This window comes from Acanthochromis polyacanthus, chromosome 8 (assembly GCF_021347895.1).
Source record: "Acanthochromis polyacanthus isolate Apoly-LR-REF ecotype Palm Island chromosome 8, KAUST_Apoly_ChrSc, whole genome shotgun sequence".
In the NCBI taxonomy this organism is placed as follows: domain Eukaryota; kingdom Metazoa; phylum Chordata; class Actinopteri; family Pomacentridae; genus Acanthochromis; species Acanthochromis polyacanthus.
Window position 1 is genome coordinate 18,356,879 of NC_067120.1, and position 22,204 is coordinate 18,379,082.

General features: G+C 42.8%; 1 protein-coding gene across 1 annotated transcript in view; it reads left to right on the plus strand.

Annotated features, from left to right (window-relative positions):
- Positions 1-988: 988 nt before the first annotated feature.
- LOC110962629 (A disintegrin and metalloproteinase with thrombospondin motifs 20-like) overlaps positions 989-22,204 on the plus strand; it is an 88,250-nt gene continuing 67,034 nt past the window's right edge. The window contains 5 exon segments of the mRNA XM_051951959.1: positions 989-1,558; positions 1,683-2,044; positions 6,095-6,263; positions 17,892-18,145; positions 20,500-20,583. Coding sequence (XP_051807919.1) covers positions 1,468-1,558; positions 1,683-2,044; positions 6,095-6,263; positions 17,892-18,145; positions 20,500-20,583 — 960 coding nt within the window. The 5' untranslated portion in view covers positions 989-1,467.

Here is a 22,204-nt window from a genome sequence, read left to right on the forward strand (position 1 = left end):
GCCAAACCCATAACGGGATAATCAGACGCTTTATATTTGACAGTTAATTGTAAGAAGCCCTTTGCTGGGCAAGTTTGTTAAAATTTGAATCAATTACTTGACAGATTTTTGTCATTTAAAATGTAATTTCATTACTTTATGGTTTCATTTTGTTTTGTGGCCCAGTTCAGTCCAAATTACCTTGCACACAGCACATTTTCTGTATCAACACGCATAGACCTAAAGACAAAACACTTTTAGATTAACAAACAGCCAGTCTGGCATTTGGAAACATCAGCTGATTATCAGCAGCACAAAAACTCCAACAAAACCAGCTGATTCCTGACTCGGTCTTTCCAGTGGTTGACATTTGAAAGCCAGCTAAGAAAACCAGCACATAAATTTGACAATTTTGGATCTACTAGGAGCCACACTTTTTCTCCTTTTGGTAGAGCCAGATCACCTCCCCCAAGCTCCAGTCTTTGCCCCAAGCAAACATGAACTGAACCAGTCTGTCAGCTGAACACAAAGAGACCAAACTGAGACCAACTCCTCATCAAACGCCCACTTTGACAGCAAACACACGGACTTCAAAACAGACAAAAAGCAGGATTCCAATATAACATATGCACTGAACTTCACTAACACTGTGCTACTTTTTTGCTGAATAAAGTAATCCATTACTGCAATGCACGCCTCACTACTCTGCGCTGCTTGTCGGTGCTCTCTGGTGGACAAACTATACAATGGAGGCACATTCCTGAATGACCCTAAACAGATCTTTGCATTTCTGTTGCTGTTTCTGCTGGGTGACATGCAGAAATGATCAGTGGATCTCCCTGTCTGTCACCACAATCTACTCTGTAAACTCAACATGAAGTCATTATTTCCCATGAACTTTCTATATAAAGACCCATACATATTAAGATGGCTATTTATCAGCAGAGTTGAGGCATTGTCTTGTGTGACTCACATGCAGCTGCAGACAGAAATAAAAGGCTGACTTGAGGATGGTTTTTACTGTGCTGCCTGATGTTCACACAGTGACTGGTCTCAGGAACAGTTGCAGCTCTGCAGCCTGCCCCATGTGTGGTGGTCGAGGCGGACTCTCCATTGGCTCCGGTGCCTGTAGGGGCGTTGCTTCGCAGTTAGTGAGTGCTTAGGGTGCACGGGGTGTCCTAGGGATGGCTAAGGGAAAGCGTACTTGGCACAGATCCCTCTTTTAAGCAGCAAATTTTTCTCTCATCCCGCAGGGAAATGGTTGTGTCATAAATAGTCGGGTCCGTACAGAGGGTAGTGACTGTTTAGCAATGCAATGAGGCCAATGCACTTCGCAAGAGTTGCGCTGCAGAGAGCCTCCGCGGATCCCACGACCTGTTGCTGACAAGCCGGGGGAGGAGAGGGAGAGGGGGACCTGCCGGGGAGACACGGAGGGTACTGCCTCGGAGACGACAGGACAGCCTGGGGTTTTCTTCGCGGGGGGAAATCATGCAGTTTGCAATCTGGCTGGTTGGACTAATGTGTCATCTGTCAGCACTTGTCCGGGAGACCCTGCAGCAGCGACTGCATCCGAAACAAGGTGGGTGTTGTTGATTTACGCGCACGAATCCCAGCTGAAGGTGTTCGGTTTGGAGATGTGCAGGGCTGTCAGTCCGCAGCCGCATTTATTCAACTCTTTTTTTCCTGACTCTCACTCTTTGCAGAAAGCTTCATCAAGCAGCTGTCATCGTATGAAATCATCACCCCGCTCCGTGTGAATGACTTCGGAGAGTCGTTCCCCCACAAATTGCACTACAGGAGGAGACGGAGGAGTTTAAATGACGACCTGTCGGGTTTGCGGGTTCACTACAGGATTGATGCGTTCGGGGAGCGCTTCCACCTCAACCTGACCGCAGACTCCGGCTTCATCGCGCCCTCGTACGCGGTGACACACTTGGGAGCGGAACAGAGCGACGACACGGACTCCCAATTCCATGACCCGAGCGATATGCGCCACTGCTTTTTCCGCGGACACGTCAACGCCAAGAGCGAGCACCCTGCGGTCTTAAGCCTGTGCACCGGCCTGGTGAGTATTTCACGACATTCAGATTTTGGTTCTCTTTTAATCAAGAGGTTCGTCCATGCATTGCCCGCTAACCGTCTGCTCAGGTGTAAATCCAAATGTGACTGGGATAATGACAGTAAGGAGCTCTGGATCTGTGCAGGGATGCTGCTCTTGCACTCTGCAGGCTGCAAGCATCCACTCTGCTGATGTGCTCTTGAGCCAGACACACACATCATAAGCCCCAATAAAAGGGCAAACAAAGACAGAACCAGTAGATTGTTGACATGTTGAGGCTTATTTGTCCTTTTGTCGTCTAGTGTGATTACTTTCTTCTTTAAAAAGTTGCAGAAATGCCCAAAGGAGCAACCTAATCAATAAGTATGTCATCCAAAGCTTTAAATACTCATTTAGTCATTCACGTAATGCACAATCGCTGTCAATAATGCCCTCATTTGCTGGTTAAAGCTTCTCAAAAGTTGACTGTACAGCGTTTTTCTGTGATTTACGTCATTGTAAAGTGAATACCAAAACTATCTGAAGATATCGCTGCAGGGTTCTTTGAGCTTGTGATGGGAATTTTGTTCTCACTTTATCACATTTCATAGACTGTTTGATCCAATGAGAAAATATTCTTTAGCTTAAGGGTTGTAAAAGTCATCGCATGGCCTGAAACAGCGGATGCTGTCAATCAGCAGTGCTCTTTTTTTTATTGCCCTTTGTCATATTGTTCAGATCTCATGGGGCTGTAATGGCGTTATTGGGTAATAATGAGTTTATGGACCCAATATATCTCTTGGGAACCCTGATGCCCAAGTCATTTAGTTTCCTGACTCCTGTGCGAGAGAATCTGATAACTGCTGAAGGGCGATGACTTCATGGGTCACATAAGGTTACCAGTCCAGGGGCAGGGGGTTGACCTCAGTCGCGCCAGCCGGATTCTGGCTTGGACTCTGCGTGGTTTAGGGGTGAGTGGCTTGTTTGGCTGGTCACAGCAACGCAGACAGAATGACTGACCATAGCCGTGGAGACTGCCTCCTCATCACAGCCCCTATCAGTGACATAATCCTTATTTTAGATAGGTGCAGTGTGTACAGTACCAGGATAGCATGTCACAGAATAGGTACCAGCTGCACTTGGTGGCTTTTTGAACGTGGACATTGACGATGCATGCAGTGATTGTGCTCCTGCTGAGACATCAGATCCAAAAATCATTGTGTCTTATCTCTTAGTAAGAATGAACTCACATTCAGCTTAGCGTCAGGAAAAAAGAAAGAAGCAATCAAATAAAGGGATTTCCCTGTTTATACGGCAATTTAAGACGCGAGGTGTGTTTCAATTATCAGGGTAATAAACCTTTAATTGCCCTTCTGTTCAACTTTGATGTATTACTCACTTATCCAAACATATTTGCATCCTTTTTTCAACAATCTTTGTTGCTTATCCGCATCATCACTCATTGAGAATGGCAGGACAATGGATACTGCACCAGAGGCTATTGGGTCATAAATGCGTCCGTATCTGATCACTGAGGCTTTAACGGCCGGGCACATTTTGTTGGGATGAGGTCATTAAGGAATAATTAAGCCCTAAAACAAAGGGGTCATTCTACAAAAAGCAGGTTCCCCTTTGGTCCAGAGTTGCTCAAAGCTATCCCCAGGGGGGCAGCCAGGGGAGGGGGCAGGGTTGAGGAGCTTTTGGCCTTTTCAAAGTGAGCTGTGACGGACAGAAAAGAGGAGAAATGCTCTGAAGAGGAGACAACTGCCAATGAAGGTTGAGGGGGAACTTAAGGATTGCTCACACCGTGGGAAATGTTAGTTCCTGGAGGAGCTGGCTCTCTCAGCTCACTCACACAATAGAAGTGTGTGGTGAGTCAGGCTGTCCTGAGGAGTGAGCCTATCTTCATTCCAGCAACAATTGATGAACCTCTGTGTAAAGATCAGCCTCATAACGTCTTCATGTCCTGTTTAACTTAAGAGATTGAATGCGACTGTGCATGCCTTTTGGATGGCTCTGCACCCACTGGGCTTCATAATGTCTTTGTGAGATTTAATGAAACAGATGTGTGCCAGAAGTCATTCCAAATGGGCGTACCTCATTTGTGAGGGCCCAGTTCAGCACCCAATACTGAACAGCAACTATTGTGTTGGTCCAAACGTTTGCCAGATTTTCCAACCTAATGCTGGAACACTCTCAAATTCTGCTCCCTGGACAGAGCATTTATCTATTTGGCCTTCTGTTAACACCTCATGAAACTGTTGGAAGGCTCAACTATAAGCATCTGACTAAAGTTAACTCACCAAAGAGCGAGATCTACAAGATACAGGTAAACATCTACCAGTTGTTACACTGCATAAGTCATTCATTGCTTTTTGATTACAGCATCAGAAGCAGAAACCCAACAAATCCAAAGGTTTCTTTGGATTCCCTTGACAGAAAAAACTTTGCGACACAAGAAAGGAAATTTTAACATAGACAATTCCATGACCAATGAGCCATCTCCATCTTCTCAGAATCATGTTAAATGCCTGAAAAGAGTAACTTTGTGGTGAAAGCATTTTGTCTCCTGTTACGAGGTCAAGAATGGAAGTTTTTCTACATACAATATGGTTTTTCCAAATAGATTATTGTTGCCAAGTCAGTCATCATTGATGGAAGCATGCAAGAAAATGCTTTTTACATTTGGTAATTTCTTATGTGATTTACGTGTCTATGGTTTCCAGATCGTCACAGTCAGAATATTTATATGTTGTTTATTTTGGTGTTATGTTTCCTCATGAGAAATGTGAGTGTAAATATGTCAAACTTGCTCTCTAATCTACAAAGTCCCTGCTGAGCATTGTGTGTGAGCAAAGCAGTGTGTGGCTAATTGGATGAATTTTTATTTTGACCGCAGCTTCTCCAGGAAAACATTTGTCACAGCTTGCGTTGTGTCTGAACTGACAGTCCAGCATGTGCTATATAAAACATTGTTGCAAAATCTCATCCTGCATTTGTCCTTAGTAGAAGAAAATTTGCTTCTTTATATGCTGCTTTTCCTCACGGTGCCTTGATGTAAGTGGAATCTGTTTTTTTAAAAAAAGTTTGATTCATGCACACTATCTTCTTAGAACAAAAATGTATTATTGCATGACAGCATCAGAGGCTAAAGAAAATGTGAAGTTTTAAAGCTCTGAGGTCTATTTCCAGTGGCAGGATGGCTCGTATCCTGTTATTGTTTTCACAAGCTTGTGATTACACTGTGGCACTCAACACATGTAGCACTCAAAGCTTGTGGCACTTTCGAGGAAGTTTGATGTGCATGTGGAAGGGAACTAATCCTTCACTCTTTGAAAGGTGGAGAGGAAAAGTGCACATGCAGTTTGTACTTGCTTTCCATATCCGATTTGTATGTTTTCCATTGTCAAATGTCCATCACTTGTGGAGACGGTTATGGAATAATGCTGCCTTAAAGATAACATTCCAGTGTCCAATATCCTGTTTAAGTGTGTGCATGAAATTACCATGCAAACACCATTGTGCCTCATGGCTGAGTGAGCTAAGAGGCTTTGTGAGGGACTGAGCTGCCAAATCAATATTAGCATTCCTCTGTCAGCAGCTCTGTCCCTGTATGATGATGTCATTTTCCCCAGTGTCAGGAGTGTGAGGGGAAAATGCATTTTCACAGTTGCAACAAGCACTGACTCAACAGGCTGTGCTTTAAGGTGTGAAATGGTTTACTCCATCACAGTGACTTCTGTGCACATTTCTAAACGTATAAAAGGCAAAACATGTGCCACATTCGTCTCTGATTCTGATGGTAAAAGTTTTAACATTGTCTGAAAGTGAATTGTTACAGATGCTCCCTGACCTTTCTGAGTCAGCATGTTCTTTCCACGTGCACCTGTCAAAAACAGAGCTTGTCCAAAAGCTTGGAAATAATGTGCACAGTGGTGCCCAAGGCTAGAACAGAATGACTGCAGAGAGACTCCAAACTCTGTAAATGAAACTGCTCTAATCTGTAAACTACAGTATGCACATGCAAGTGCATGCTTCATACCAAAGCCATCAATGACACGCTTTTTTCTTCTCCAGATTGGAACTTTTACGACACAACACGGTGAATATTTCTTGGAACCTCTTTTAACTACTGTGGGGGAGGAATATGATGAAGAACACAACAAACCTCATCTTGTCTACCGACATGAGAGGAAAAGGAACACCTCGAATACCGACAACAACGTGGAGCCCTGTGCTGCCTCAGGTAACAGACTACCTAACTAAACTACCTATAACCACTCTCTGTCTGACTTTTACCCACAAACATTTACCTCCTCGTCATCTGCATTCACTTTCTGTATCATGGCCATAAATACTGCCCTAAAATGTAAATTACACTCAGTCACGGTCTTTGGCTTGCAAGATACCCAAAAGATTTCAGTCTTGATTAAGGGGTGTTACTGAGAACTACTCAACTTAATTAAGCAAGACGCGCTCCAGCACAGTCTGAGGTTTTCACTCCTTGTCTGCCGGAGCACTCAGACCCAGGTCTGTGGTAGCAACCCAGAGTCTAGAAATAATTGCTTCTTAGTTTGCAGAAGCTGTGAAAAGAACTGGAGAGGTTTTCTGCTTGGTAGACTACTTGAAAGTTTCCCCAGTTTCATTTGAAGTTTTATGGTTGAGGCCTTTGGCTGATGGAGAGGCCCTTGAGAGAAAGCAGGGTGAGCAAGTGGAGTTCACTTCGATGGGAGACCCTAAACTCGTCCTTATAGGGATCTCCGAGGGCGGCCTTTGTTGTGCAGCGCAATAAATCTTTTATGTGCAGGGCGCCTGATTTGCTTGTTGTCTGAACCCAGCCATTGTCGCGTTGTGGTGGCCATTGTGTGTGGCAGTGGTTTAAAAAACTGGGACTGACCTGATAGGCCAGGCCAATACTGCTTTAATATGCTTTTCCCTTTCACTCTGTCTGTCTGTGGGTGGCAAACAGAGACTGAGAAATGTGGAGGGTCTCTCAGCCCCCGCTCTGTGACACTTTTAAATACACTCTCCCTGAAGAATCTGGTGGATGAAGCTCTCTGAATGACCCCAGACTTCAGACGTTTTTGGACATCCATTGTCATCATCCATTTATCATTTTAAAAATAAGCAAGATAAAGCCTGAATTGTCATGTCACAACCTCAACTATAACATGAAATCCTTGCAGATATTGTGTTCAAGAGACAGCAGGGAGGGAGATGTGTGAATGAGTAAGACACCTGTGTGCCGTCATCAAAGGGCAGCAGGTAAACAATGAGCAGGAGGATTAAAAGAACCCGTGAGCCTGGCTCAGGACTTAGGAGTCTCAGGCTGTGGCTCCTCAGCTTTATCAGATAGGCCCCCCTCCAGATACAGCGATAAACGTGTTCTTTGAAGGCCGCACTGAGCCAAGACTAACAGTTCCTGTCCTGTCTTTTTATGGGAAGGAGTGCAGTGCACGCTGCTACTAGCAGGTTAGATATAAACACTGTCTTGGCACGTGCCGGTCTACTTGCAAAACACTTGTAGTTGCTGCTCCCGTTAATGGATTTGGGCATTTTCCCTTTTTGGCTTTGGGCTTGCCCGTTTAGCTGGTCTCTTGTCTTTACTTTGCAACATGTCTTCTTCATGTTTGTCATCAAACAAATCAGTGTCAAAATATGGCAAACAAAATCTGTGCTTGCACTAGGGAAAATTTGTCTCTAGCCACTGTGGCTAAAGTGCTAGAATTTTAGCCACACTTTTTGTGGCTGAAGGCACGTCCTCGTATCCAGATATGTGCAGGATCAGGAGTCTTAGACTATTTAAACAATATTTTCATGATAATCTTACCTCTCATGTGCTGTACAGTTGCCCAGCATTCACCATTTGTTGTACATATGATATTTTTATGAAAAAAAATTCAGTATCTTTCTATTTAAAATGATTTTTCAATTCTTCCACCGCCCTCTCCTCGTCCTCCTTGTTGTACGCCTTCCCGGGGTTAGTCCGAATCCTTTTTTCTGATTGGCTGAGATGAGACACATCACAGTGTGCATCTATTAATGATCGGAAGCATTCGGGTCATTCCGGTTATACTCTGTAGCGCTCTTCAGTAAAGGAGACGCGGTTTGTTATTTTCTTTGATTATTGCTCGGCAAATTACGAAAAAGTTGTAAGTTAACCCTTTTTTCACATTTATTAGGCAAAATTAGCTTCTCCACCGTGGCTAAACATGCTAAAAATGGCTTCGCCATCCTGAGGTAGGCTTCGCCTATGGCGAAGTGGCGAATGGCTAGCGCAAGCACAGAAAATGTCAAGTAACACTTGACTTCTGAATTTTAAGCCGAGCAATTAAGGTCTAGCTTTTTAAGTTACCTTAAAAATGAAAATTGTACTGTTTAGTCTGTTACAGGAAGGTACACAGAGCATCACATTTAAAATATTGTAAGAGCTTTATTATTAGTAGCTTGCAAGAAAAGATGACTCATTTAAAGCTGTAGTAACACTTGGTTAGTTGCAAGTTCATCAGCTACACAAACTGTAGTTCTTAACATTTTGTCCCCTTTGGACATTTTAGTGGAATCGGCATCTCTGTAAAGTCTTTTAGGGAGGTAGGGCAAGACAAGTTTAAGAATTTCAAGGTTCAGTGGTCTCGTTTTGTATTGACTTTGGATGTGGGACATCCTCAGTTGCCGTCATACTCAACCACCATCAAGCGTTAATGCAACTCTACATGAATCCATATTCACAGAGAGAGGTGCGTTAAAACACATCATTTTGTTTCAATTTGATGCATTTCAGTTTTTAGTATAACCCCCTGTAGATTCTGATTCGTAGCACATTTCTGGTTTATGTCATCACATAAATGATGGACCTAAGAACCTGTGATGTTAGGAGGGGGCAGATTCCACTATCTTCTCTGCTTGAAGCGCTATAAAAGCTGTCTTTGTCAGGGTCAGCCATCCTATGACTTTCTTTTTCTCCTTTTCTCTCTTTCCTTCTCCACTTTATGTCTCTGTGAAGAGGGCTCTTGTCTTAAATCAAAATTTGGAACTGGAGTGCTGAGAGGTTTGACAGATTTGAGACTTTGAAGAGGTTTCGAGCCCTTGTACGACCAAACACATGGGTGTGCTGAATGGGAGAGGCTCATCCATCTGTAAAGAAACTGTTTTGCAAGACAAATTTACTGACTGTGATTATTCTTCTTCATCTATTTATCCTTTTTGTCTTTGAACTGAAAGAAAACAGATTTTAAAAAATGATGAAACACTGCATTTTATCAAGAACACCTCCAGGAAGCAAAAAGTGTATCAGCAGAAAGATACCACTGCAGAGATAAGTGTTTCCCTCAGATGTGATGTCTCAGAGTGCTGCCTCAGTGCATTACAGACTGTGCCAGAACAACAGGGACTTCTGTATCTTGAATTAGTAAGAGTTTCCGAAGTTTGTACAGTCCCTGCAGAAATGTGTTGAAAGGAGAGGAAGGTTATGTTTCCACAAAGATGAATTTCACAAAGATGAAGTTTTGTTTTCGACTCTGTGCTTGTCATCTCTGACACGTACAAATACTTGACTTTTCATACATGTGCCGTCACTGCCTGTGAGATGTCAGGAGTAGAAGTGGACTGATAAGGGCTTTTAAAGTGTTACCTTGATGGAAAATGATATTTTGTTATTTCAGCAGTCAGGACACAGCTATATACCTGTCTTCAGCTGCTTTTCTTCGCTGTGTGTGTTCATGCCCCGTTGACAAAGCACTGCCGTGTCACTGTATGTGCCGCTGAACCAATGAGAGTTTAAAATACATCTCAATGTACAGTTTCACATTTACAGTGCAAATAAATCGGAGCAAATCAAAAACGTCTGAACTGCTTCGTGATATACAGTGTCACTGGGTGACATGGCGAGCAGCTGTATCAGTTTTCTCCCTCTGTCAGCCAACCTGGGTGGCTTCCCTGCTGTTTAGAATACCTCTGCAGTAGATAGCTGTTGAGTGGGTGATTAATGTTTTTAAGTCTCAGAGTGCCTGGTTCTGGAGTTTAAAAGCATCTGGAGAAGAAGCTTGTCGGGCTCAAATCACAACACAGCCCCGACCTTTAATGACACATTCTGCAGGATGTCAGTCTCTGAGCGTGCATGTGAATCTCCGCGTCGTCCTACGAAAGAGATAACCGCAAAGATGAGGGCGGCTGCAGATAGGGGCAGATTCTTCTTCTCTCTTTGCTTTCTTGAAATCCAAGTGAAGACAAGTCAGAGACGCAGGGAAGTGGAACTTTGCAGTGTCTCTTTCTCACAGTTGCCGGCTGGCAGTCTAAAGTTGCCTCAGTCATATTTGGTCAAAATTAGCCTAATGCTAATTAAACTAATTGAATATACAGGCAGCCCGACAGCAAAGTGAAACCTCAAAATGAGTGTTGGCTCTCAAGTGTTCCACCTGAGTTCTTGATGCCTAACTTGAAGGGCAGCTGGGATCGGCTTTGATGCAGCAATACTTGGCACATATGGCATCTGTGCCCCCTGACCCTCAACACAATCATTGTACAGGATTCCCCCCTTGGTGCCCACTGTGTATACATGGTCGTTCAAATGCAAGCATCAGGTTTTTGGTCAATGGGTTCATTTACACGGAAAAATGCCCTCCCCCGCCTGCAGTTTGAACTAGCCGACTTGAATCAGTGCCCGCTCTCCCGTTGCGCTTTCATGTATGTGAATGGAAGCACTTGTTGATTGTGACCTCACTTCCCTCTTTGTTTGGAGTCACTCACTGAACGGGTGAATGTGACCTTGAGTTTTCCCCTCCTGGAGGTGCATGGCTTCTGGGCTCGCTGGCTTGTTTGCTGGGACTCACTTGGAGCTGGGTATGCATGAAGCTCTTTGTCTTCCTCTAAACTCCTACTCTTGACAGGGGTCAGGAAAAAATGGTCAGCAGCCAGGGTGTGATGGGCGAGCACTGATCACTCAGACAACCTCTCTTACCTTTAGGGTCTGGCTTTAGATGCTGTGGAACTTCTGAATGTCACATGGCTCTAGAAGGCTTAGGCTCACTCTGTGTCCTCATGCCCCCTGGACCTGCCATTCCAGGAAGTTCTTATTGTTGCAAAGTCTTTGTGTGCACGCAGAGATGTGGTTTGCTTGTGAATGTGTGTATGCGAAAGTCCATGCCATCTCCCCGGCCTGTCAGTGGACGAAGTGTCCCACTGAGTGCTGGGGATTGCTGAGCGAGCAGAGCGAAGGAATGGAGAAAGAAATTTCTTTCTTCATGTGTTTGAGCAGTCCTGGCCAGCGCTGCATGTGCCTGTCGGTCTTGCTGCAGAGCTTGGCAGTGGCCCCTGGCTTTTCCCAAACTCCCACTGCCTGCCTTTCTTCTTTTACACCTGCTCCTATAAAGTAGCTTTCTCACCCACTGCGACGTTTTTGGCCGGAATACAAATCCGAATCGAAAACGGAATTTCGTTTGTGTTTTGAATGCATTTTTAAAGTGACATGGTGTTTTCTTTAGATCACCAGGATGATGATACTTGTCTTAATTGTCAAATGAGTTGAAAAATGTCTTTTTTCATTCACTGACTGCATGTGTGAACCAGCATATGTATTCGTTTTGTGCAATGTGCAATGTAGCTCGCTCTGTCTCATCGCTGCCTCAAATTTCATAACACCACATGACAGATAGTGCAAGCTGCTAATAATATGATCCACTGCGCTCATTGTCATCTGATTTAAAGATAACAGATCCTCTGGACAGGGCCGAGCGGGGCCAGGCAGCTACGTGCAGTCTATAATTTTAATAGCTGCCATGTGTCTGCCTGCCCTGAAGCCTTTAGCCCTATTGCACCCAATGTGTTGTGTTGTCTCGGGGGTTCCTGTGACAGATTCCAGCTGGGGCTATTTTCTGCCACTGTCTACTGTCTGGGCATTCTTAACAGATGGAGGCTGTTTGGAATGGTTAGAACAACTTGAGTGGCAGTGACGGACTACGCGATGGCATGGGCGACAGTCGGGGGTGACAGGTGAACGACAGGTTCCCACTGAGGTGGACTGGGGAAAGAGTTGTGAGAGCTGGCCAGTGAAACACCAGTGTCATCGCCTGCGGCTTTGACTGTTTATCATCTGCGAGGCCAGACATCATTCAAAACCTGATTTGTTTATGTCAAGGCCAAATATGATTCAGGATCCTGAAAAGCTTTTTGTTTAGAAATATGGGAGAATTCATCACTTCTTACAGTCTGTGTTGCAGCAGCATTACGTAGACTAACTGGCTTTCCTCCTTTTACTGAACAGTTTCTTACCACTCTGTAGTCACAATCGGTGCCCCATTAAGCAAATTCACGTGTGTGGATTCTGTTAAATGCATAAAAGAGTTAAAATAGTAGTGTTTACATTTTTTGGTCACAAGATTTTAGCCTCAAAGTGACTCAATAATGTTGCCATGTTCCCAGATTTCAGTAATTAAGTTCTTGCTATCGGAATAATAATGAGGACTGAAATGAAGGAAATACAGCCCCAGTTGTAATGAGGTAGAAATTACGTTAAATCCACTCCTTTGTGTTTTGACTATACACTGGTTTGATGCGTTGTTAGTTTACAATTTTATCATGTTCTCCAGAGCTGCTCACCTGAACTTTCAGAACTCAGAACACTTTATTGTTAGTATAAAAAACCACTGGTCTTACACCAGCAAGACAGTAGAGGAAATATGTTTGAGTGCTGAGCTTGAGTACAATTTGGAGGCACTCTACCCTTTCAACCCACCACATTTCAGAGGAAAATTCTGGATTTTCTACTCCACTACACATTTGTGACAGATGTCGTTAGTTTTAAGGTGAAGAGTTTACACCTTTTTGGAATACAGCACATTCTTAAAGATTACACTAGTAGTTTCCAGACTTTTGAACTTCTGACATCTTAAAAAAACAGTATGTAGTTGGGGATACATTTCAGATGAGTTATTAACAGCTTCACCGTGTAGTGTTTTTTACCTCTGAAGTTCTCACATTTGATTTCAATGAAAAAAAATAGCAAAAATCAAAGATAAAGGAAAAGCTCCAAAACCCAAAAACAGATTTGTGCATCATCTTTCCTCTACCATTATTCATCTGAAGGGCCCTCAGATTTATCTGCTGTCCCTGTGTGTAAAACTAGATATAAAGTAGTTCAAAGTAGCTCCATCTGCAGCAGCTACCAAATAAAACACACTGATGCTACTGTAAAATATTCTAGTGAGGTCATCTATAGTGGCATACCAGTCAGAGGGATGACAAGTACTTTTACTTTATTACTTTATTTTTTATACTTTTGTACTTCTACTTTTTTTCTTGCTGGACTTTTACTAGTAATGGAGCTGTAGTTCAGTGCCAGACATGAAAGTGCAGGACAAAGCTCCTGTACACTGTTTTAATACTTTGTATCAATTTTCCAAGGTACCAGGACACTTAAAAAGTCCATTAAAGTTATTTAAATCAGTCCAATGTATATGCTTGACAACTAGATTCACAGTGTGTTAAGAAACAAGTCCACAAGCTTCAAAAGACATTGGATTCTGCACATGCACGTCAGAAAATGTATTGTAGATTTGCCATAGTACTTGGTTTCACAATCAGTCGGAGTTTCCTACTGTTTGATATCATAGCAACCCAAGGAGATGGTCATTCAGACTACAGGTACCTCCATGTTTCCAAGCAGAGAACATTGTGGTGGTTTTAGCTAGAAATGGGCCACCATGATAAAGACGTCTGTGATGCCGAGACGACCTCTGACCAGAGGTCATGAATTTAAGACAAGCTGGGACTGACTGGGACAGTGTTACTATATCTCAGTTGAATCTCTGGCATCCTGCGGCATACTGTGCTCTCCCTTTACGACACTTGTGTGACAGTGGATGTAAACAAAGGATCAATCTCAGGCTTGTGTCAATCCCAACAGTTGAGATTGGACCAGGACACCCTAATTAACATCATTTCTACAATCCCTTTCAAATGCCCCTAATGAGTAAACATCTGTTCTTTCATGATTTTTTTCTCCTTACCCCCATCAAGAGGAGTTGTTTCCTGCCCTGTTTCTGTCTTAGTTATGTGTCAAACCCAGTTAAATCACTTGAATGACACAAAAGATGGTCCATCTATCAAGAAAATGCTTTGTAGATTTTGATATTCATCTTAATTGCACCAGTACAGGTCAAAGAGATATCCTGCCAATGTTTCCTTCAGCACCATTTCATCTAGTTTTCCCCAAATTTGACATTTGATTTGTTTAGACAAGCTTATAAAACTTACTGCTTTGCTTTTTTGATATTGTGCCACATTAATGTAATCTCAGGCCTCTTTGGTATAAACTATTGGTCTTGACTGAATTGTGTAGATGTAACCTAAATCCTGTAAAATTTAAAAACATTTCATCTTTTGATAGTTGATGTTCTTCAGCTGTCAGCAGATAATGAAGGTGATTCTTTGATGGAGATCCAGATTCAAATGCAGATTCCTAAACATTTTTGTAATTCAATATACAATATGAAGTATGCATTTTCAGACTGCTTTCTAGTTTTTAAACTTTAGACATCTATTAGTTATTTAACCTACAGTATGTTGAGATTAATTTCTTTCAAAACAAATATCAGAAATGTCTTAGTTTGATCCTGAAAGAAGAAAAACACTGCAATCCTCTGCTTGTCATTGGAGTCAGATCCACAACTAGTGTTTTGCCTCTTTTGAGGAGGTCCGCTACTCCAAACACATTCTTCAGCTGACCACCATGCTGTCTTTAGCCTGTCTCTGAACTCAAAATAACAACTGAGAGCACTGTAAGTGTACAAAGCCCACCGTCTTCCAGTGAGGTCAAAAGCCACGCCACTTCACTTTTAAAAGCCTTCTTCAGCAGCAACAATTAGCTGTCTTTCCTTCTCTCTGTCTAGCCACGGAATTGCACTTAATTGTGCTTCTGTCTGCAGGAGTCTAAACATTTTTCCCCCCTCCTGAGTTGCACTGTCAGCTAAATCCCAGCAACCAGAGTGTCTGACCCCGTCTAGAAGCAAGGCACTACCTATAGTCAGTGTAAGGTATACTGTCTATTTAATTGGTCCCCAGGGAATATGGTGCTGTAACTCTCAGCAGGCCAATGTAGAAGAATGTTAATTAGTCGAACAATGAAATGTGGGTTCCCCTTTGTTGGGCTCTTGGCATTGATACTTTTGACAGAGACGTGAAGGAGAGTCAAAGAGTAGCTCTTTGATCTAGGATGAAGTCTCAATGAGATTCTTTCGGAGAGGCTGGTCTACATGAATGGACTCAGACACAGAGTGTGTATACAACATCCAAGTGGTTCCATTCTTCAGTGTTTATACATTAATGTACATCAGTGCTTAATTGTAAACATATGGAGACATTCCAACATAAATCCTTACAATATGTATGAATCTCTTCCAGAATGAAGTTGATGGGATGCAGTGTGTGCAATAAAATGTGTTATTGAGTGAATAAATAAACATTAGTTTGAATATTCATTGTTTCTTATTATCTTTTGGCGCTGTGGTTAAAAGATTTACACGTTCGCAAGTTGAGCAGGCGTTGGGGTAGAAAAGTGATTGCAGTGTCGGTCTGTTTTAGGTATGTGCATGCTGGAGCCAACCAAATTACAGCATTTGTAAATGCTTGCACTCATGCCGTGCAGGGCTCCGTTTTATTGTTCTTTGTTGTGAGGAACTGCTGGAGCTTGGTTTTTTATAGGCTCATGATATTCTTGCTGGTGTAAAAAGAAATGAAATCTATCATGTTTTTGTTGTTTGGTGGTGAATTCTAACATGAGATATAGATGCATGGCTGATGTGGATCTGCCCAATGTCTGTCCAATGCATGCTGTCATGTCTCTGTGTGTCCAGCAGGTCAGGGCAGTCACCCCTGTCTTCTCATGGTGTAAGTAGCAGCTCACTACCTAGTGAGAGGGGGATTTCAAAGTAAGGCGATTTGGGAAAGGTTGTGTGTGGATAATCTGCACTGATTCAAAGGCTATTATAACAGAGGCCATATTTTCACCTCCTCCGCCCCCTCTTTTCTTTTTTCAGCTCACACTCGCTTACTCCGAGTCCTAACACCAATTTCTGAGGATGCAGATACTCCTCTGTGCTTTGATAATCCCTTTGATGTCAGACTGTCCACGGTGATGAGTCTGTTTAAGGGGTTTAGTGTGGTGGGTTTGGCCTCGGAGAGATTCTTTCCTGGAAAATACAAAGCTCTGTTCTGGCCCAGCTGCCCGGGCCGTGTGCACGGGCACAGACAGCCTTGGCGCTGACTTGGATGCTGGCGCTGGCATGGGGCTGGGCCTCACGGCGGCAAGAGCTGTGCGCCATTGTGCCAGGGAGTCACGCTCCGCCTCGTGTGCCCACTGGGGGCATCGCTTGAATACTCACGGAGCGCTCAATGAGTTTTCTTGCCTCCTCTTTTTTTCTGATCTAACAGTTACACACAATCTCTCTCTGTGTGACTGTCTGGAAAGATTGAGTTTAGAGAATACAATGAAACGCTTCACTATAATCGGGTTACCCAAAGTTGAGGAGGTTATTTAGGATGACGGATTCCAAACTATGCTTGGCTCGTAAACACTAACAGTGTTACCTAAAGTTATTTATGTAAATTATTTGTCAACTTTTACTATTTTGCTCAGCCTTATAGATGTGCTTGTTTTCTTAAAGGCAACAGAAAGCAGGGAAGTGCAGCTATATGTGAAAAATCTGCATCTATTTTTTTTTTGGAGCAATGTCAATCATAGCTGTTGCATCAATGTGTTTGCATCTTTTACCAGCAGATCCTGCTGTTTTTGTGTATTGTTTTGACTTGTAGCTGCTAAAATCAATCTTTCCCCAGCTGAGAGACAGCTGAAGCTACTGCAAGGAATTTTTCTTACACTGTATCACATGTGGCAGTGCATCACTGCAAATCTGCCAGCACAATGTGCGCTATTCTTAGTCTTCGAATGTCTTATTTCAGCACAAAAGGGCAGTGGAAACCCACCAAATGCCAATAAATTATTTAGCCTGATTGAAACATTCTGACATTCAGTGTGCATAGACAATTTATACTCCCACTTGCGAGGTTTTTAATATGGTTTTGGTCAATAACAGCCGCGCAAAATATGGAAGGTGTGCCTATTCTCTTTTTTCTGTTCTGTCTTCTTTCTAAACTCTTTCAGTCCTATTTATGTGTAATTAAATCTGCTTCAACCTTGAACTTTGCAAGTTTTTCGTTTCCGTTCCTCCAATGAAAAAAGCTGCTCACGCTTTTAGTCTGTGTCTCTGCCTCGGTCTCCCTCTTTTAACTTCACTCTGTCATGGAGAAGGAATCCCTCAGTCGTAGCCAGCGCCACACGTGCACTTCAGCTGAGAGAACTGAGCCAGTAGAGTATGCACAGTATACGGCCGTCATTTTAGTTCCGCTGTTCAAGGCATTCATTTCAACCCTATAAATGGAAGAGTTTCAGTCTGGCACAAAATATATTTGAGTTGCACGATAATTTTGCCGGGGTCACCAAAAATTTTATCTCTCTCTGTGAGTCCATAAAATGTCATCAGGGGATTTTCTCCAGTTGTGTGCTTGCATTGAGACAGAGCTTGTCTGACCTACAAACTCAGTCTCAAAGCTCTCCAGTGACCTTGCGTCTCTTGGTACAACTCTTTTCCAGCACACTGGAATGACACAATAATCTATGACTGGTTTCTACTCTAGAAGTCCAGCGTGCCGCTGTTATGTCATTGGAATTCAGCTAAGCTAAACCTCCTTGGCTCTGAACTGTGGCTCTCTCATGAAATGCCTTTATGACATAAAGTAGTCGGTGTCCGATATGGAGAGGCTGATTCCCACATGACGAATAATTCCATAATCGTTATTTTCTTACTTTTCTTTCTTAAAACAGAGACCTCAAGGAAGCCAGTCTCTTTTGAAGGTGGAGGGAACATGGGACAGGAGCTTGACTCTCTCAGATCCACCATAGATGATCAGCACATTTATGAGGACAACTCCACCAGCACACGCTCCAGATCTCCACGCAGACACAAGCGCTTCCTCTCCTATCCTCGCTATGTCGAGCTAATGGTGACAGCGGACGCCAAAATGGTGCGTCACCATGGACGCAACCTGGAGCACTACATCCTAACAATCATGTCAGTAGTAAGTAAAATAAAGTTTCTAAAATTTATCCTTTTTTTCTCAGCGTTAAAGTGTCCTTTTTTTTGTTCCATAGTGTTAGTTGATGTGTTATGCAGTTTTGTTTTTTTGGATTTTCGTTGTTCTGCTGTTTGCATACATTTTCAAGCGTCATTGGTTTTAACTTAAATGGACTTGAATTAACAATAACTGCAAACAAATGCATCATTAGTTCTGATCAGAAACAAACTGGCTTGGCTGCAATCAAGAAAGAGACATGCACATAGTGTGAAGAAATGTTCCTCTCTTTGAAAATTGTGTTTTTTGTGTCTATTTTAATTGAGACTAAGCTTGAGTGCAATAGATGTGAATGAATGCATCACAGAATGCTAAAAATGCTGATCAATATTAACCAGATAGTTGTCAGTCCCCTTAATAAAACATTTTTATTTTGCCTCCCCTCACCCCTGTGATAATATTAACATCTGTTTGACCAGAGTAACAGGGACATCTTTCTTTCTGTCTCCCTCGGGGGAATTGCTGTTAAATTTTTACGACCCTAAACAAAATTCCATTTACCTTAATTGGATGAGCAGATGGAGGATATCTTGAACACTAACACATCCTGTGGCAAATACATCAAACTCCCTCCATGGTATGATTCTATTTAAGGGAGGTGTAAAAATGTAAATATATACTTTTTTGTAGTTTGGTCAAGCTGGCCTGTCTAAACATGTAAACTGCCGTTCAACGGAGTGTGTCTAGCCTCAGACTTTACAGTTTGACATTTTGGTTGTAAACCTTGCTGTGACCTCAGCATGCCTCTGCATCAACCAAAGTGGACCTCTTAATTTGTACATTACTGACTCAGGACCTTCTTTACGAGTCCCAGACCAGCCTGAGAGGGCAGCCTGGTAATCCATCCACTGACACTGGGATTGACCGTCTGCTGAAAGTGTGTCAGTGCAGGATGGGTTATCAATTGAGCCAGACTACACAGTATGGCAAGCAGAAAGAGTGAAACATTCAGTAACTTATGGAGTAATGATTGTCTGTAGTAAAGTAAAGTGGACAGAGTACAGTCACTGTTAAATGTGCCACTTTATATTGTCAGGAGTGAAGTCGAGTCCAGCCATGCTCGCAGTCTGTCTGCAGACCTGTTGTGCAGATTGTTTTTTGTCTTCTTTGACATGCTCTCAGTAACTTTAATGGTACCAGAACAGAGAAATTGACCAAGTTTGATCAACTGTTTTAATGCAAGTGAGGTTTTAAGCTATTGGATCTGCTGATGAAGTGAGTCAGAGTACATTCAGTGGTAGCTAATAGCTTAATCTGTTTTTATTACATTATTACATGTTTTAAATGTACACTTTGTCCTTGCAGTATCTGACCAATACATTAATAAGATATAAATTTAAATTCATCCACAAGTACCTAGAAGAACCCTACCAAACCTGGAATTGCAACATTTAAGAAAATAGCTTCCTATGTTGATTTATTTAGGTTTTTCCCTGAAATCTGCCAATTGCTACACTCTTGTCTTTAAAAAATGTCAGACTTGTGTAATGTATGTGATCATTTACCCTCTGAGACCGTGACATCAGTGTTCTGAGTAGCTACACCCCTGCTGACATGTCTTTGTAGCTTCTGAGCTTGTTTTCAGTTTGGTGGCTGTGTGAGATTCTGTAGTGATGGTCCGGTGTAGGCTGCAGCTCCCCTCACTTCTGGTTTTTGCACTGATCATATCATAACATACTCTGGGGAGAGAGCATGCAGAACAATGTCCTGTGTCACAGTTGGACTAAGAGCATACAAGGACAGGCTTCTTTCGCCCACTCTGGGCAGGCCTGGGCCACGTTTCCTCCCCCTAGGCTAGGGCAAGCTAAATGTTTATGGTGGACTAATGAGTTCCTGTCATGAGGCTGCACTCGGCCTCAGGAGACTGCTGACCGACCGTGACAGAGGTGCACGAGAAAATCAGGAGAAGCGGAGGGGAGACGAGGCGGAATGTTTTGTTGTCTTCAGAGAGGGGCTCTCAGCTCCGGCTTTGCTGAGGTTTCACTTTTTGTAGCTGGATCCAGGTTTTATTTCTTCTTGTCTTTGCCGAGGTCGGTAGAGGAATTGTAATTGGTTTTAATACCCTGTTGATTAAACTTACCCTGAAGGAGATATTTTTGCTCTCTTTTGACTTCAGTGAACTGTTGCTGTTTTGATTAAACCAAACAGAGCTTAACTTAAAAAAAAAGCAATGACTGTTTTTTCAGTCCAAGTTTGAAGTTAAGAAGAGTAAACTAGCTTTTTTATTGTCCCTATCTGTGCTCTGGCTCAGGTTAGTGGAGGTTTGCATTTTTTGTCTGTGTGTTTTGTCTTTGTTACAGGTAGCAGCGGTGTACAGGGACCCCAGTGTAGGAAACCTCATCAACATCATGATTGTGAAACTAGTCATCATCCACAATGAACAGGTGAGTGTGGGGTCCTGAATGCTACTTGTATACAGGCCTTCGATATGGGCTGACGTCATTGCAGGTGTCTCTGGCTCTGCTTTTCCTCTGCGGGGCCTGTTTGAAAGGACACTGCCTTTCTTGTCAGTCTCAAGTCTCATGAGAGATCTCCATAGAAAACAAATGATACTGTAGTACGGCAGCTAGCCACCTGCAAATGAGATGTTTCTGCTGAGATATGCTATAGTTTGTTTTTCCCTGTAACAAATTCAATTCCAACATTTGCCCTGGTGGGTATTGTGAACATATTTTTGGTCAGAATAAAAATCTTGTTTCAGCACCGCAGTTATAGAAAGGCTGATTGGGATAAAGAGAATAAGCCTCCTGCATCTTTCCAAAGAGCTCTAATTTAACAGAAATAATCTAAAACAGAATCACCTGTTCTCTGTTGTAGAGAACTGATTAGCACAGTGGATTTATTTCAGTGAAGTTTTTACAGACTCCCTCTATAAGATCAGTAACACTCCAATTGTGGCTCACCGCCTTACAAATTGACTCACATATGCATAACTAGAAGTGGCAAATGGTATGTTTGTTGTGAATAGATGACTGCTTTGTTCGATAAAAAAACAGCATATGATCCTGGAACCAAGCAAATTGGTAAGAGCCTTCTGTTATATAATTACTGCAGTGATGAATATATTTCAGCAGGCAACAACTTATTTAGTCCTAGCTGATGCAGTGAGGAGCTTCTCATTTCTTAAACAACCATGTTGGAAGATATATTCTGTAGTCATGAAAAGGATGTTAATCTGTTTCAGAAGGGTCAAATTATACGCCTGCATCAAGCAAAGAAAACATCTCAGGAGATTGCAGAAATGACTGAAATCAGGTTAAGAACCGTCCAGTGCATGATAAAAACCTGAAGGATAGTTGGTGAACCATCATCTTCGAGGAACAAATGAGGTCAGAACAAACTCTTAGATGTTCGTAGGAAATCAACAGTAGAACTCATGGCTTTGTTTAATAGTGAAAGTTAGAGCATTTGTACAAGTACAGTGCGACGAGACCTCAAAGGATTGGGACTAAACAGCTGTGTAGCTCTAAGAAAACCACTGATCAGTGAGGCTAATCAGAAAAAAAGGCTTCAGTTTGCTAGGTAGCATAAAGACTGAACTCTGGAGCAATGGAAGAAGGTCATGTGGTCTGATGAGTCCACATTTACCCTGTTCCAGAGTGATGGGGGCATCAGGATAAGAGGAGAGGCAGATGCACTCATCATGGCTAGTGTCTACAAGCCTGTGCGGGTTAGGGTTATGATCTGGGGTTGGTCAGCTTCAGCAACGTTACATCCCCAAAGAATGAGGTCAGCTGACTACCTGGATATACTGAATGACCAGGTCTTTCCATCAGTGGAGTTATTTTTCCCTGATGGCATGGGCATGTTCCAAGATAACGATGCCAGGATTCATGGGGCTTACATTGTGAATGAGCGGTTCAGGGAGCATGAGATGAATGACTGGCTTCCACAGAGTCCAGACCTCAGCCCCATTGGCAATCTTTGGGATGTGCTGGAGAAGACTTTGTGCAGCGGTCCGACTCTCCCATCATCAATATAAGATCTTGGTAGAAAATGAATGCA